The sequence below is a fragment of the Scyliorhinus torazame genome, chromosome 12 (assembly GCF_047496885.1).
Source record: "Scyliorhinus torazame isolate Kashiwa2021f chromosome 12, sScyTor2.1, whole genome shotgun sequence".
Lineage (NCBI taxonomy): Eukaryota > Metazoa > Chordata > Chondrichthyes > Carcharhiniformes > Scyliorhinidae > Scyliorhinus > Scyliorhinus torazame.
The window spans coordinates 134,237,113-134,255,129 of NC_092718.1; the positions used below are offsets into that span (position 1 = coordinate 134,237,113).

Genomic DNA, 18,017 nt, shown 5'->3' on the forward strand with positions numbered 1-18,017 from the left:
AAAAAGGGGACATGAAATTGCTTTGGCAAATAATGCAAGGGAGAATCCAAAGAGATTCTACAGATACATAAAGGGGAAAAGAGTAACTAGGGACAGAGTAGGGCCTCTTAAGGATCAACAAGGACATCAATGTGCAGAGCCACAAGAGTTGGGTGAGATCCTGAATGAATATTTCTCATCGGTATTCACGGTGGAGAAAGGCATGGATGTTAGGAAACTAAGGGAAATAAATAGTGATGTCTTGAGAAGTGTGCATATGACAGAGGAGGAGGTGCTGGAAGTCTTAAAGCGCATTAAGGTAGATAAATCCCCGGGACCTGATGAAATGTATCCCAGGATGTTGTGGGAGGCTCGGGAGGAAATTGCGGGTCCCCTAACAGAGTTATTTGAATCATCGGCAGCCACAGGTGAGGTGCCTGAAGATTGCAGAGTGGCGAATGTTGTGCCCTTGTTTAAGAAGGGCAGCAGGGAAAAGCCTGGGAACTACAGACCGGTGAGCCTAACGTCTGTAGTCGGTAAGTTTCTAGAAGGTATTCTGAGACAGGATCTACAAGCATTTAGAGAGGCAAGGACTGATTCGGGGCAGTCAGCATGGCTTTGTGCGTGGAAAATCATGTCTCACAAATTTGATTGAGTTTTTTGAGGGGGTGACTAAGAAGGTAGATGAGGGCAGTGCAGTAGACGTTGTCTACATGGACTTTAGCAAAGCCTGTGACAAGGTACCGCATGGTAGGTTGTTGCAGAAGGTTAAAGCTCACGGGATCCAGGGTGAGGTTGCCAATTTGATTCAAAATTGGCTGGACGACAGAAGACAGAGGGTGGTTGTAGAGGGTTGTTTTTCAAACTGGAGGCCTGTGACCAGTGGTGTGCCTCAGGGATCGGTGCTGGGTCCACTGTTATTTGTGATTTATATTAATGATTTGGATGAGAATTTAGGAGGCATGGTTAGTAAGTTTGCAGATGACACCAAGATTGGTGGCACAGTGGATAGTGAAGAAGGTTATCTAGGATTGCAACGGGATCTTGATCAATTAGGCCAGTGGGCCGACGAATGGCAGATGGAGTTTAATTTAGATAAATGTGAGGTGATGCATTTTGGCAGATCGAATCAGGCCAGGACCTACTCAGTTAATGGTATGGCGTTGGGGAGAGTTATAGAACAAAGAGATCTAGGAGTACAGGTTCATAGCTCCTTGAAGGTGGAGTCGCAGGTGGACAGGGTGGTGAAGAAGGCATTCGGCATGCTTGGTTTCATTGGTCAGAACATTGAATACAGGAGTTGGGACGTCTTGTTGAAGTTGTACAAGACATTGGTACGGCCACACTTGGAATACTGTGTGCAGTTCTGGTCACCCTATTATAGAAAGGATATTATTAAACTAGAAAGAGTGCAGAAAAGATTTACTAGGATGTTGCCGGGACTTGATGGTTTGAGTTATAAGGAGAGGCTGGATAGACTGGCACTTTTTTCCCTGGAGCGTAGGAGGCTTAGGGGTGATCTTATAGAGGTCGTTAAAATAATGAGGGGCATAGATAAGGTAGATAGTCAACATCTTTTCCCAAAGGTAGGGGAGTCTAAAACTAGAGGGCATAGGTTTAAGGTGAGAGGGGAGAGATTCAGAAGGGCCCAGAGGGGCAATTTCTTCACTCAGAGGGTAGTGAGTGTCTGGAATGGGCTGCCAGAGGTAGTAGTAGAGGCGGGTACAATTGTGTCTTTTAAAAAGCATTTAGATAGTTACATGGGTAAGATGGGTATAGAGGGTTATGGGCCAAGTGCGGGCAACTGGGACTAGCTGAATGGTAAAAACTGGGCGGCATGGGCTGGTTGGGCCGAAGGGCCTGTTTCCATGCTGTAAACTTCGATGATTCTAGGAGTTGTGTGGGATACGGCGTGATGGTTTGTGTGGGACATGGCGTGATGGTTTGTGTGGGACGCGGCGGGCTGGGGTGTGTGGGACACGGCGGGCTGGGTTGTGTGGACATGGCGGGCTGGGTTGTGTGGAACACGGCGGGCTGGGTTGTGTGGGACACGGCGCGATGGTTTGTGTGGGACACGGCGTGATGGTTTGTGTGGATCACGGCGTGATGGTTTGTGTGGGACACAGCGTGATGGTTTGTGTGGGACACGGCGTGATGGTTTGTATGGGACACGACGTGATGGTTTGTGTGGGACACGGCGTGATGGTTTGTGTGGGACACGGCGGGCTGGGTTGTGTGGGACACGGCGTGATGGTTTGTGTGGGACACGACGTGATGGTTTGTGTGGGCACAGCTTGATTGCTTGTGTGGGACACGGTGGGCTGGGTTGTGTGGGTCACGGTGGGCTGGGTTGCGTGGCGCGGTGGGCTGGGTTGTGTGGGACACGGCGTGATGGTTTGTGTGGGCACAGCGTGATTGTTTGTGTAGGACACGGTGGGCTGGGTTGTGTGGGTCACGGTGGGCTGGGTTGTGTGGGACATGGCGTGATGGTTTGTGTAGGACACGGCGTGATGGTTTGTGTGGGACACGGCATGATGGTTTGTGTGGGACACGTCGTGATGGTTTCTGTGGGACACGGCATGATGGTTTGTGTGGGACACGGCGTGCTGGTTTGTGTGGGACACGATGGGCTCGGTTGTGTGGGACACGGCGCGATGGTTTGTGTGGGACACGGCGCGATGGTTTGTGTGGGACACGGTGTGATGGTTTGTGTGGGACACGGCGTGATGGTTTGTGTGGGACACGGCGTGATGGTTTGTGTGGGACACGGCGTGATGGTTTGTGTGGGACACGGCGTGATGGTTTGTGTGGGACACGGCGTGATGGTTTGTGTGGGACACGGCGTTATGGTTTGTGTGGGACACGGCGGGCTGGGTTGTGTGGGACACGGCGTGATGGTTTGTGTGGGACACGGTGGGCTGGGTTGTGTGGGTCACGGTGGGCTGGGTTGTGTGGCGCGGTGGCTGGGTTTTGTGGGACACGGCGTGATGGTTTGTGTGGGACACGGCGTGATGGTTTGTGTGGGACACGGCGTGATGGTTTGTGTGGGACACGGTGTGATGGTTTGTGTGGGACACGGCGTGATGGTTTGTGTGGGACACGGCGTGATGGTTTGTGTGGGTCAGGGCGTGATGGTTTGTGTGGGACACGGCGTTATGGTTTGTGTGGGACACGGCGGGCTGGGTTGTGTGGGACACGGCGTGATGGTTTGTGTGGGACACGACGTGATGGTTTGTGTGGGCACAGCGTGATTGTTTGTGTAGGACACGGTGGACTGGGTTGTGTGGGTCACGGTGGGCTGGGTTGTGTGGCGCGGTGGGCTGTGTTGTGTGGGACACGGTTGCCTGGGTTGTGTGGGACACGGCACGATGGTTTGTGTGGGACATGGTGGGCTGGGATGTGTGGGACACGGTCGGCTGGGTTGTCTGGCGTGGTGGTCTGGATTGTGTGGGCAAAGTGGGCTGGGTTGTGTAGGCACGGTGGGCTGGGTTGTGTGGGACACGGTGGGCTGGGTTGTGTGGGACATGGCGTGATGGTTTCTGTGGGACACAGCGTGATGGTTTGTGTGGGACACGGCGTGATGGTTTGTGTGGGACACGGTGGGCTGGGTTGTGTGGGACACGGCGTGTGGTTTGTGTGGGACACGGCGTGATGGTTTGTGTGGGACACGGCGGGCTGGGTTGTGTGGGACACGGCGTGTTGTTTGTGTGGGACAAGGCGTGTTGTTTGTGTGGGACACAGCGTGATGGTTTGTGTGGGACACGGCGCGATGGTTTGTGTGGGACACGGCGCGATGGTTTGTGTGGGACACGGTGGGCTGGGTTGTGTGGGACACGGCGTGTGGTTTGTGTGGGACACGGCGTGATGGTTTGTGTGGGACACGGCGTGATGGTTTGTGTGGGACACGGCGTGATGGTTTGTGTGGGACACGACATGATGGTTTGTGTGGGACACGGCGTGATGGTTTGTGTGGGACACGACATGATGGTTTGTGTGGGACACGGCGTGATGGTTTGTGTGGGACACGGCGTGATTGTTTGGGTGGGACACGGTGGGCTGGGTTGTGTGGGGCACGGTGGGTTGGGTTGTGTGGCGCGGTGGGCTGGGTTGTGTGGGACACGGCGGGCTGGGTCGTGTGGGACACGGCATGATGGTTTGTGTGGGACACGGTGGGCTGGGATGTGTGGGACACGGTGGGTTGGGTTGTGTGGGGCACGGTGGGTTGGGTTGTGTGGGGCACGGTGGGCTGGGTTGTGTGGGCACAGAGGGCTGGATAGTGTAGGCACGGTGGGCTGGGTTGTGTTGGACACGGTGGGCTGGGTTGTGTGGGCACGGTCGGCTGGGTTGTGTGGGGCACGGTGGGCTGGGTTGTGTGGGGCACGGTGGGCTGGGTTGTGTGGGACACGGTGGGCTGGGTTGTGTTGGACACGGTGGGCTGGGTTGTGTGGGCACGGTCGGCTGGGTTGTGTGGGGCACGGTGGGCTGGGTTGTGTGGGGCACGGTGGGCTGGGTTGTGTGGGACACGGTGGGCTGGTTTGTGTGGGACACGGCGGGCTGGGTTGTGTGGGACACGGTGGGCTGGGTTGTGTTGGACACGGTGGGCTGGGTTGTGTGGGGCACGGCGGGCTGGGTTGTGTGGGACAGGGTGGGCTGGGTTGTGTTGGGCACGGTGGGCTGGGTTGTGTGGGGCACGGTGGGCTGGGTTGTGTGGGACACGGTGGGCTGGGTTTTGTTGGACACGGCGTACGGTTTGTGTGGGACACGGTGGGCTGGGTTGTGTGGGACATGGTGTGATGGTTTGTGTGGGACACGGCGGGCTGGGCTGTGTGGGACACGGTGGGCTGGGTTGTGTGGGACACGGTGGGCTGCGTTGTGTGGGACACGGTGGGTTGGGTTGTGTGGGACACGGTGGGCTGCGTTGTGTGGTACCCATCGTGATGGTTTGTGTGTGACACGGTGGGCTGCGTTCTGTGGGACACGGTGGGTTGGGTTGTGTAGGACACAGTGGGCTGCGTTGTGTGGGACACGGTGGGCTGGGTTGTGTGGGACACGGTGGGCTGGGTTGTGTGGGACACGGTGGGCTGGGTTGTGTGGGGCACGGTGGGTTGGGTTGTGTAGGACACAGTGGGCTGCGTTGTGTGGGACACGGTGGGCTGGGTTGTGTGGGACACGGTGGGCTGGGTTGTGTGGGACACGGTGGGCTGGGTTGTGTGGGACACGGTGGGCTGGGTTGTGTAGGCACGGTGGGCTGGGTTGTGTGGCACACGGAGGGCTGGGTTGTATGGGGCACGGTGGGCTGGGTTGTGTGGGACACGGCGGGCTGGGTTGTGTGGGCACGGTGGGCTGGATTGTGTGGGACATGGCGTGATGGTTTGTGTGGGACAGGGAGTGGTGGTTTGTGTGGGACACGGCGGGCTGGGATGTGTGGGACATGGTGTGATGGTTTGTGTGGGACACGACGTGATGGTTTGTGTGGGACACGGCGTGATGGTTTTCGTGGGACACGTGATGGTTTGTGTGGGACACGGTGTGATGGTTTGTGTAGGACATGGCGTGATGGTTTGTGTGGTACACGTCGTGATGGTTTGTGTGGGACACGGTGGGCTGGGTTGTGTGGGACACGGTAGGTTGGATTGTGTGGGACATGGCGTTATGGTTTGTGTGGGACACGGCGGGCTGGGTTGTGTGGGACACGGCGTGATGGTTTGTGTGGGACACGACGTGATGGTTTGTGTGGGCACAGCGTGATTGTTTGTGTGGGACACGGTGGGCTGGGTTGTGTGGGTCATGGTGGGCTGCGTTGTGTGGCGCGGTGGGCTGGGTTGTGTGGGACATGGTTGGCTGGGTTGTGTGGGACACGGCATGATGATTTGTGTGGGACATGGCGGGCTGGGTTGTGTGGGACACGGCGTGATTGTTTGTGTGGGACACGGTGGGCTGGGTTGTGTGGGTCATGGTGGGCTGCGTTGTGTGGCACGGTGGGCTGGGATGTGTGGGACACGGTGGGCTGGGTTGTGTGGGCACAGTGGTTTGGGTTGTGTAGGCACGGTGGGCTGGGTTGTGTGGGACACGGTGGGCTGGGTTGTGTGGGACATGGCGTGATGGTTTGTGTGGGACGCGGCGGGCTGGGTTGTGTGGGACACGGCGTGATGGTTTGTGTGGGACACGGCGTGTTGTTTGTGTGGGACACGGCGTGATGGTTTGTGTGGGACACGGTGTGATGGTTTGTGTGGGACACGGCGTGATGGTTTGTGTGGGACACGGCGTGATGGTTTGTGTGGGACACGGCGTGATGGTTTGTGTGGGACACGGCGTGATGGTTTGTGTGGGACACGGCGTGATGGTTTGTGTGGGACACGGCGTTATGGTTTGTGTGGGACACGGCGGGCTGGGTTGTGTGGGACACGGCGTGATGGTTTGTGTGGGACACGGTGGGCTGGGTTGTGTGGGTCACGGTGGGCTGGGTTGTGTGGCGCGGTGGCTGGGTTTTGTGGGACACGGCGTGATGGTTTGTGTGGGACACGGCGTGATGGTTTGTGTGGGACACGGCGTGATGGTTTGTGTGGGACACGGTGTGATGGTTTGTGTGGGACACGGCGTGATGGTTTGTGTGGGACACGGCGTGATGGTTTGTGTGGGACAGGGCGTGATGGTTTGTGTGGGACACGGCGTTATGGTTTGTGTGGGACACGGCGGGCTGGGTTGTGTGGGACACGGCGTGATGGTTTGTGTGGGACACGACGTGATGGTTTGTGTGGGCACAGCGTGATTGTTTGTGTAGGACACGGTGGACTGGGTTGTGTGGGTCACGGTGGGCTGGGTTGTGGGGCGCGGTGGGCTGTGTTGTGTGGGACACGGTTGCCTGGGTTGTGTGGGACACGGCACGATGGTTTGTGTGGGACATGGTGGGCTGGGATGTGTGGGACACGGTCGGCTGGGTTGTCTGGCATGGTGGTCTGGATTGTGTGGGCAAAGTGGGCTGGGTTGTGTAGGCACGGTGGGCTGGGTTGTGTGGGACACGGTGGGCTGGGTTGTGTGGGACATGGCATGATGGTTTCTGTGGGACACAGCGTGATGGTTTGTGTGGGACACGGCGTGATGGTTTGTGTGGGACACGGTGGGCTGGGTTGTGTGGGACACGGCGTGTTGTTTGTGTGGGACAAGGCGTGATGGTTTGTGTGGGACACGGCGTGATGGTTTGTATGGGACACGGCGTGTTGTTTGTGTGGGACACGGCGTGATGGTTTGTGTGGGACACGGCGTGATGGTTTGTGTGGGACACGACATGATGGTTTGTGTGGGACACGGCGTGATGGTTTGTGTGGGACACGACGTGATGGTTTGTGTGGGCACAGCGTGATTGTTTGGGTGGGACACGGTGGGCTGGGATGTGTGGGACACGGTGGGTTGGGTTGTGTGGGGCGCGGTGGGTTGGGTTGTGTGGCGCGGTGGGCTGGGTTGTGTGGGACACGGCGGGCTGGGTCGTGTGGGACACGGCATGATGGTTTGTGTGGGACACGGCGGGCTGGGTTGTTGTGGGACACGCCGTGATGGTTTGTGTGGGACACGGTGGGCTGGGATGTGTGGGACACGGTGGGTTGGGTTGTGTGGGGCACGGTGGGTTGGGTTGTGTGGGGCACGGTGGGCTGGGTTGTGTGGGCACAGAGGGCTGGATAGTGTGGGCACGGTGGGCTGGGTTGTGTTGGACACGGTGGGCTGGGTTGTGTGGGCACGGTCGGCTGGGTTGTGTAGGGCACGGTGGGCTGGGTTGTGTGGGGCACGGTGGGCTGGGTTGTGTGGGACACGGTGGGCTGGGTTGTGTTGGACACGGTGGGCTGGGTTGTGTGGGCACGGTCGGCTGGGTTGTGTGGGGCACGGTGGGCTGGGTTGTGTGGGGCACGGTGGGCTGGGTTGTGTGGGACACGGTGGGCTGGTTTGTGTGGGACACGGCGGGCTGGGTTGTGTGGGACACGGCGTGATGGTTTGTGTGGGACACGACGTGATGGTTTGTGTGGGCACAGCGTGATTGTTTGTGTGGGACACGGTGGGCTGGGTTGTGTGGGTCACGGTGGGCTGGGTTGTGTGGCGTGGTGGGCTGGGTTGTGTGGGACACGGTTGGCTGGGTTGTGTGGGACACGGCGGGCTGGGTTGTGTGGGACACGGTGGGCTGGGATTTGTTGGACACAGCGTATGGTTTGTGTGGGACCCGGTGGGCTGCGTTCTGTGGGACACGGTGGGTTGGGTTGTGTGGGACATGGTGGGCTGCGTTGTGTGGGACACGGTGGGCTGGGTTGTGTGGGACACGGTGGGCTGTGTTGTGTGGGACATGGTGGGCTGGGTTGTGTGGGACACGGTGGGCTGTGTTGTGTGGGACCCGGTGGGCTGGGTTGTGTGGGACACGGGCTCGGTTGTGTGGGCACGGTGGGCTGGGTTGTTTGGGACACGGTGGGCTGGGTTGTGTGGGGCACGGTGGGCTGGGTTGTGTGGGACACGGTGGGCTGGGTTGTGTTGGACACGGTGGGCTGGCTTGTGTGGAACACAGCGGGCTGGGTTGTGTTGGACACGGCATGATGGTTTGTGTGGGACACGGCGTGATGGTTTGTGTGGGACACGGCGTGATGGTTTGTGTGGGACATGGCGTGGTGGGTTGTGTGGGACACAGCGGGCTGGGATGTGTGGGACACGGCGGGCTCGGTTGTGTGGGACACGGCGTGATGGTTTGTGTGGGACACGGCGTGATTGTTTGTGTGGGACACGGCATGATGGGTTGTGTGGGACACGGCGGGCTGGTTTGTGTGGGACACGGCGGGCTGGGTTGTCTGGGACACGGCATGATGGTTTGTGTGGGACACGGCGTGATTGTTTCTGTGGGACACGGCCTGATGGTTTTTGTCGGACAAGTGATGGTTTGTGTGGGACACGACGTGATGGCTTGTGTGGGACACGGCATGATGGTCTGTGTAGGACATGGCGTGATGGTTTGTGTGGGACACGGTGGGCTGGGTTGTGTGGCGCGGTGGGCTGGCATGTGTGGGCACGGTGGGCTGGGTTGTGTGGGACAGGGTGGGCTGGGATGTGTGGGACACGGTGGGCTGGGTTGTGTGGGACACGGTGGGCTGGGTTGTGTTGGACACGGTGGGCTGGGTTGTGTGGGACACGGTGGGCTGGGTTGTGTGGGACACGGTGGGCTGGGTTGTGTTGGACACGGTGGGCTGGGTTGTGTGGGACACGGTGGGCTGGGTTGTGTGGGACATGGTGGGCTGGGTTGTGTGGGACAGGGTGGGCTGGGTTGTGTGGGTCACGGTGGGCTGGGTTGTGTAAGCACGGTGGGCTGGGTTGTGTGGGACACGGTGGCCTGGGTTGTGTGGGACACGGTGGGCTGGGTTGTGTGGGACACGGTGGGCTGGGTTGTGTGGGACACGGTGGGCTCGGTTGTGTGGGACACGGTGGGCTGCGTTGTATGGGCACGGTCGGCTGGGTTGTGTGGGACACGGTGGGCTGGGTTGTGTGGGACACGGTGGGCTGGGTTGTGTGGGACACGGTGGGCTGGGTTGTGTGGGACACGGTGGGTTGGATTGTGTGGGGCACGGTGGGCTGGGTTGTGTGGGACACGGTGGGCTGGGTTGTGTGGGACATGGTGGGTTGGATTGTGTGGGACACTGTGGGCTGGGTTGTGTGGGACAGGGTGGGCTGGGTTGTGTGGGACACGGTGGGCTGGGTTGTGTGGGACACGGTGGGTTGGATTGTGTGGGGCACGGTGGGCTGGGTTGTGTGGGACAGGGTGGGCTGCGTTGTGTAGGGCACGGTGGGCTGGGTTGTGTGGGACATGGTGGGTTGGATTGTGTGGGACACTGTGGGCTGGGTTGTGTGGGACAGGGTGGGCTGCGTTGTGTAGGGCACGGTGGGCTGGGTTGTGTGGGACACGGTGGGCTGGGTTGTGTGGGACAGGGTGGGCTGGGTTGTGTGGGACACGGTGGGCTGGGTTGTGTGGGACACGGTGGGCTGGGTTGTGTGGGACACGGTGGGTTGGATTGTGTGGGGCACGGTGGGCTGGGTTGTGTGGGACAGGGTGGGCTGCGTTGTGTAGGGCACGGTGGGCTGGGTTGTGTGGGACAAGTTGGGCTGGGTTGTGTGGGACAAGTTGGGTTGGATTTTGTGGGACACGGCGTGATGGTTTGTGTGGGACACGATGAGCTGGGATTTGTTGGACACGGCGTATGGTTTGTGTGGGACACGGTGGGCTGGGTTGTGTGGGACATGGTGTGATGGTTTGTGTGGGACACGGCGAGTTGGGCTGTGTGGGCCACGGTGTGCTGGGAAGTGTGGGACACGGCGTGATGGATTGTGTGGGACACGGCGTTATGGATTGTGTGGGACACGGCTGGCTGGGTTGTGTGGGACCCATCCTGATGGTTTGTATGGGACACGGTGGGCTGCGTTCTGTGGGACACGGTGGGCTGGGTTGTGTGGCCATGGTGGGCTGGCATGTGTGGGACACGGCGTGATGATTTTTGTGGGACACGGCGTGATTGTTTCTGTGGGACACGGCCTGATGGTTTGTGTGGGACACGGCCTGATGGTTTGTGTGGTACACGTCGTGATGGTTTGTGTGGGACACGGTGGGCTGGTTTGTGTGGGACACAGTGGGCTGGGTTGTATGGGACATGGTGTGATGGTTTGTGTGGGACATGGTGGGCTGGGCTGTGTGAGACACGGTGGGCTGGGCTGTGTGGGACACGGTGGGCTGGGCTGTGTGGGACACGGTGGGCTGGGATGTGTGGGACACGGTGGGTTGGAATGTGTGGGACACGGTGGGCTGGAATGTGTGGGACACGGTGGGTTGGAATGTGTGGGACACGGCGTGATGGTTTGTGTGGGACACGGCGGGCTGCGTTCTGTGGGACACGGTGGGTTGGGTTGTGTGGGACACGGTGGGCTGGGTTGTGTGGGCACGGTGGGCTCGGTTGTGTGGGGCACGGTGGGTTGGGTTGTGTGGGACACGGTGGGCTGGGTGGTGTGGGCACGGTGGGCTCGGTTGTGTGGGGCATGGTGGGTTGGGTTGTGTAGGCACGGTGGGCTGGGTTGTGTGGGCACGGTGGGCTGGGTTGTGTGGGACATGGTGGGCTGGGTTGTGTGGGGCACGGTGGGTTGGGTTGTGTAGGCACGGTGGGCTGGGTTGTGTGGGACATGGTGGGCTGGGTTGTGTGGGCACGGTGGGCTCGGTTGTGTGGGGCACGGTGGGTTGGGTTGTGTAGGCACGGTGGGCTGGGTTGTGTGGGACATGGTGGGCTGGGTTGTGTGGGCACGGTGGGCTGGGTTGTGTGGGCACGGTGGGCTGGGTTGTGTGGGACACGGCGGGCTGGGTTGTGTGGGCATGGTGGGCTGGGTTGTGTGGGACACGGCGTGATGGTTTGTTTGGGACACGGCGGGCTGGGATGTGTGGGACATGGTGTGATGGTTTGTGTGGGGCACGGCCTGATGGTTTTTGTGGGACACGTGATGGTTTGTGTAGGACATGGCGTGATGGTTTGTCTGGTACACGTCGTGATGGTTTGTGTGGGACACGGCGGGATGGTTTGTGTGGGACACGGTGGGCTGGGTTGTGTGGGACACGGTAGGTTGGATTGTGTGGGACATGGCGTGATGGTTTGTGTGGGACACAGTGGGCTGGTTTGTGTGGGCACGGCCTGGGTTGTCTGGGACACGGCATGATGGTTTGTGAGGGACACGGTGGGCTGGGTTGTGTGGGACACGGTGGGCTGGGTTGTGTGGGACACAGTGGGCTGGGTTGTGTGGGACACGGCATGATGGATTGTGTGGGACACGGCGTGATGGTTTGTGTGGAACACGGCATGATGGTTTGTATAGGTCACGGCGTGAAGGTTTGTGTTGGACACGGCGGGATGGTTTGTGTGGGACACGGTGGGCTGGGTTGTGTGGGACACGGTAGGTTGGATTGTGTGGGACATGGCGTGATGGTTTGTGTGGGACACAGTGGGCTGGTTTGTGTGGGCACGGCCTGGGTTGTCTGGGACACGGCATGATGGTTTGTCAGGGACACGGTGGGCTGGGTTGTGTGGGACACGGTGGGCTGGGTTGTGTGGGACACGGTGGGCTGGGTTGTGTGGGACACGGTGGGCTGGGTTGTGTGGGACACGGCATGATGGATTGTGTGGGACACGGCGTGATGGTTTGTGTGGAACACGGCATGATGGTTTGTATAGGTCACGGCGTGAAGGTTTGTGTGGGACACGGCGTGATGGTTTGTGTGGGACACGATGAGCTGGGATTTGTTGGACACGGCGTATGGTTTGTGTGGGACACGGTGGGCTGGGTTGTGTGGGACATGGTGTGATGGTTTGTGTGGGACACGGCGAGTTGGGCTGTGTGGGCCACGGTGTGCTGGGAAGTGTGGGACACGGCGTGATGGATTGTGTGGGACACGGCGTTATGGATTGTGTGGGACACGGCTGGCTGGGTTGTGTGGGACCCATCCTGATGGTTTGTATGGGACACGGTGGGCTGCGTTCTGTGGGACACGGTGGGCTGGGTTGTGTGGCCATGGTGGGCTGGCATGTGTGGGACAGGGCGTGATGATTTTTGTGGGACACGGCGTGATTGTTTCTGTGGGACACGGCCTGATGGTTTGTGTGGGACACGGCCTGATGGTTTGTGTGGTACACGTCGTGATGGTTTGTGTGGGACACGGTGGGCTGGTTTGTGTGGGACACAGTGGGCTGGGTTGTATGGGACATGGTGTGATGGTTTGTGTGGGACATGGTGGGCTGGGCTGTGTGAGACACGGTGGGCTGGGCTGTGTGGGACACGGTGGGCTGGGCTGTGTGGGACACGGTGGGCTGGGATGTGTGGGACACGGTGGGTTGGAATGTGTGGGACACGGTGGGCTGGAATGTGTGGGACACGGTGGGTTGGAATGTGTGGGACACGGCGTGATGGTTTGTGTGGGACACGGCGGGCTGCGTTCTGTGGGACACGGTGGGTTGGGTTGTGTGGGACACGGTGGGCTGGGTTGTGTGGGCACGGTGGGCTCGGTTGTGTGGGGCACGGTGGGTTGGGTTGTGTGGGACACGGTGGGCTGGGTGGTGTGGGCACGGTGGGCTCGGTTGTGTGGGGCATGGTGGGTTGGGTTGTGTAGGCACGGTGGGCTGGGTTGTGTGGGCACGGTGGGCTGGGTTGTGTGGGACATGGTGGGCTGGGTTGTGTGGGGCACGGTGGGTTGGGTTGTGTAGGCACGGTGGGCTGGGTTGTGTGGGACATGGTGGGCTGGGTTGTGTGGGCACGGTGGGCTCGGTTGTGTGGGGCACGGTGGGTTGGGTTGTGTAGGCACGGTGGGCTGGGTTGTGTGGGACATGGTGGGCTGGGTTGTGTGGGCACGGTGGGCTGGGTTGTGTGGGCACGGTGGGCTGGGTTGTGTGGGACACGGCGGGCTGGGTTGTGTGGGCATGGTGGGCTGGGTTGTGTGGGACACGGCGTGATGGTTTGTTTGGGACACGGCGGGCTGGGATGTGTGGGACATGGTGTGATGGTTTGTGTGGGGCACGGCCTGATGGTTTTTGTGGGACACGTGATGGTTTGTGTAGGACATGGCGTGATGGTTTGTCTGGTACACGTCGTGATGGTTTGTGTGGGACACGGCGGGATGGTTTGTGTGGGACACGGTGGGCTGGGTTGTGTGGGACACGGTAGGTTGGATTGTGTGGGACATGGCGTGATGGTTTGTGTGGGACACAGTGGGCTGGTTTGTGTGGGCACGGCCTGGGTTGTCTGGGACACGGCATGATGGTTTGTGAGGGACACGGTGGGCTGGGTTGTGTGGGACACGGTGGGCTGGGTTGTGTGGGACACAGTGGGCTGGGTTGTGTGGGACACGGCATGATGGATTGTGTGGGACACGGCGTGATGGTTTGTGTGGAACACGGCATGATGGTTTGTATAGGTCACGGCGTGAAGGTTTGTGTTGGACACGGCGGGATGGTTTGTGTGGGACACGGTGGGCTGGGTTGTGTGGGACACGGTAGGTTGGATTGTGTGGGACATGGCGTGATGGTTTGTGTGGGACACAGTGGGCTGGTTTGTGTGGGCACGGCCTGGGTTGTCTGGGACACGGCATGATGGTTTGTCAGGGACACGGTGGGCTGGGTTGTGTGGGACACGGTGGGCTGGGTTGTGTGGGACACGGTGGGCTGGGTTGTGTGGGACACGGTGGGCTGGGTTGTGTGGGACACGGCATGATGGATTGTGTGGGACACGGCGTGATGGTTTGTGTGGAACACGGCATGATGGTTTGTATAGGTCACGGCGTGAAGGTTTGTGTGGGACACGGCGGGATGGTTTGTGTGGGACATGTGTGATGGTTTGTGTGGGACTCGGTGGGCTGGAATGTGTGGGACACCGCATGATGGATTGTGTGGGACACCGCATGATGGATTGTGTGGGACATGGCGTGATGGTTTGTGTGGGACACGGCGGGATGGTTTGTGTGGGACATGGTGTGATGCTTTGTCTGGGACACGGCGGGCTGGGTTGTGTGGGACACGGCGTGATGGTTTGTGTGGGACACGACGGGCTGGGTTGTGTGGGACATGGCATGATGGTTTGTGTGGGACACGGCATGATGGTTTGTGTGGGACACAGCATGATTGTTTGTGTGGGACACGGCGGGCTGGTTTGTGTGGGACACGGCGTGATGGTTTGTGTGGGACACGGCGTGATGGTTTGTGTGGGACACGGCGTGATGGTTTGTGTGGGACACGGCGGGCTGGGCTGTCTGGGACACGGCGTGATGGTTTGTGTTGGACACGGTGTGATTGTTTGTGTGAGACACGGTGGGCTGGGTTGTGTGGGACACGGCGTGTGGTTTGTGTGGGACACGGCGTGATGGTTTGTGTGGGACACGGCGTGATGGTTTGTGTGAGACACGGTGGGCTGGGTTGTGTGGGACACGGCGTGATGGTTTGTGTGGGACACGGCGTGATGGTTTGTGTGAGACACGGTGGGCTGGGTTGTGTGGGACACGGCGTGTGGTTTGTGTGGGACACGGCGTGATGGTTTGTGTGGGACACGGCGTGATGGTTTGTGTGGGACACGGCGTGATGGTTTGTGTGGGGCACGGCGGGCTGGGTTGTCTGGGACACGGCGTGATGGTTTGTGTGGGACACGGCGTGATGGTTTGTGTAGGACACGGCGTGTGGTTTGTGTGGGACACGGCGTGTGGTTTGTGTGGGACACGGCGTGATGGTTTGTGTGGGGCACGGTGGGCTGGGTTGTGTAGGGCACGGTTGGCTGGGTTGTGTAGGACACGGTGGGCTGTGTTGTGTAGGCACGGTGGGCTGGGTTGTGTGGGACACGGTGGGCTGAGTTGTGTGGGACACGGTGGGCTGAGTTGTGTGGGACACGGTGGGCTGGGTTGTGTAGGGCACGGTTGGCTGGGTTGTGTAGGACACAGTGGGCTGTGTTGTGTAGGCACGGCGTGATGGTTTGTGTGGGGCACGGTGGGCTGGGTTGTGTGGGGCACGGTTGGCTGGGTTGTGTAGGACACGGTGGGCTGTGTTGTGTAGGCACGGTGGGCTGGGTTGTGTAGGACACAGTGGGCTAGGTTGTGTAGGGCACGGTTGGCTGGGTTGTGTAGGACACGGTGGGCTGGGTTGTGTGGGACACAGTGGGCTGGGTTGTGTGGGACACAGTGGGCTGGGTTGTGTGGGACACAGTGGGCTGGGTTGTGTGGGACACAGTGGGCTGGGTTGTGTAGGGCACGGTTGGCTGGGTTGTGTAGGACACGGTGGGCTGGGTTGTGTGGGACACAGTGGGCTGGGTTGTGTGGGACACAGTGGGCTGGGCTGTGTGGGACACAGTGGGCTGGGTTGTGTGGGACACAGTGGGCTGGGTTGTGTGGGACACGGTGGGCTGGGTTGTGTGGGACACAGTGGGCTGGGTTGTGTGGGGCACGGTGGGCTGGGTTGTGTGGGGCACGGTGGGCTGGGTTGTGTGGGACACGGTGGGCTGGGTTGTGTGGGACACGGTGGGCTGGGTTGTGTGGGGCACGGTGGGCTGGGTTGTGTGGGACACGGTGGGCTGGGTTGTGTGGGACACGGTGGGCTGGGTTGTGTAGGACACAGTGGGCTGGGTTGTGTGGGACACGGTGGGCTGGGTTGTGTGGGACACGGTGGGCTGGGTTGTGTGGGACACGGTGGGCTGGGTTGTGTGGGACACGGTGGGCTGGGTTGTGTGGGGCACGGTGGGCTGGGTTGTGTGGGACACAGTGGGCTGGGTTGTGAGCTGACTTGCTGATTGGTTACTGAGTATCTAACATGGCCTCTGTATCTCTCTTTCTCCCTCTGCCCTCTCACTCCCTGTTTCTCTCTCCCTGTGTATTTATTTTTCCCTCTCTCTCTCCCCTCTCTCTCCCCTCTGTCTGTCTCTCCCCATATATCTGTGTGTCTCTCTCTGTCTGCGTCTTTACCTCTCTCTCGTCCTCTCCGCCCCCCTCTCTACCCCTCCCTCTCTCTCCCCTTCCCTATCTCTCTCCCCCTCCCTCTCTCTCTCACCCTCCCTGTCTCTCTCCCCCGCCCTCTCCCCTCCCTCTCTCTCTCCCCCCCTCCCCCTCTCTCCCCCTCCCTCCCTCTCCCCCTCCTGCTCTCCCTCTCTCTCTCACCCTTCCTGTCTCTCTCCCCCGCCCTCTCTCTCCCCCGCCCTCTCTCTCCCCCGCCCTCTCTCTCCCCCGCCCTCTCTCTCCCCCGCCCTCTCTCTCCCCCTCTCTCCCCCTTTCCCCTCTGGCAGATCTCCATGTGTCAGGAGATGTTGAGTGAACTTCGGCACGCCGTGTCCTGCAAGAAGACCTCGCGATCCAGGCGGCGCCGGAGACCGGGTCGAGTGGGAGTCTCCGTGTCCAAGCAACTGAGGGCAGGCCGTGAACTGAGGCTCAGCAACGGCAAACTGTACTCTGGGGTGGAGCCGGGCCTAGGCCCGGGGCCTCAGCGGCTGCTGGACGACGTGGCCCCTCTGCGGGGCTGCACCCACATCCGGATCTGCCAGGAGTGCCGCCGGATACAGGGCATGCGGACCACCCGCATCCCGCGCATCGCAGCCACTGACGAGCAGCCGCCGGCCGAGGGAGGGGCCGAGGAGTAGCCGGGACCTGCCGCTGCTCCTGATCAGCTCTTACCTGTACTCCGAGTCCCACACAACAACCACTCTCTCTCTCTCTCTCTCGGAAACCTGTCTGAAAGACTGCGCCCCACCCAGCGGCGCCCTCCGTCCCCTGACCCCCCCTAACCCCCTGAACCTTGGAACTCTCTGCTTCAGAAGGTGCTGGAGCTGGGGGTCACTGAATCCTTTTAAGGTGGTCGACTTTTTTGGGCGAGGGGACCGAATTTCATGGTTCGGGTGGAGGGACGGCGGGAGGACCGGTCGATGGGGATCTGGAGGAGGGGGCAGGCTCACGCATTCAAATGACCTCCTTCCTGCACCTATTCCGTCTGTTCCCCAACTGGTGAAACAGGATCGCGCCCAGCCACCCCACCCCAGCCCAGCCCAGCCCAGCCCAGCCCACCCCACCCCACCCCACCCCACCCCACCCCACCCCACCCCACCCCAGCCCAGCCCAGCCACCCCACCCCACCCCAGCCCAGCCCAGCCCAGCCCACCCCAGCCCAGCCCACCCCAGCCCACCCCACCCCACCCCAGCCCAGCCACCCCACCCCAGCCCACCCCACCCCACCCCAGTCCAGCCCACCCCACCCCACCCCAGTCCAGCCCACCCCACCCCACCCCACCCCACCCCACCCCAGCCCAGCCCAGCCCACCCCAGCCCAGCCCAGCCCAGCCCAGCCCAGCCAACCCCAGACACCCCACCCCACCCCAGCCCAGCCCAGCCCAGCCCAGCCCAGTCCAGCCCAGCCCAGCCCAGCCCACCTCACCCCACCTCACCCCACCCCACCCCACCCCACCCCAGCCCAGCCACCCCACCACACCCCAGCCCAGCCCAGCCAGCCCAGCCCAGCTCAGCCCAGCCACCCCAG

The 18,017-nt window shown here is 60.6% G+C and overlaps 1 protein-coding gene across 1 annotated transcript in view; it reads left to right on the top strand.

Annotated features, from left to right (window-relative positions):
• Positions 1–17,536, top strand: part of LOC140387102 (glutamate receptor ionotropic, kainate 5-like) — a 150,364-nt gene extending 132,828 nt beyond the window's left edge. The window contains exon 9 of the mRNA XM_072470110.1: positions 16,777–17,536. Coding sequence (XP_072326211.1) covers positions 16,777–17,127 — 351 coding nt within the window. The 3' untranslated portion in view covers positions 17,128–17,536. The remainder of the gene's footprint in view (positions 1–16,776) is intronic.
• Positions 17,537–18,017: the final 481 nt, after the last annotated feature.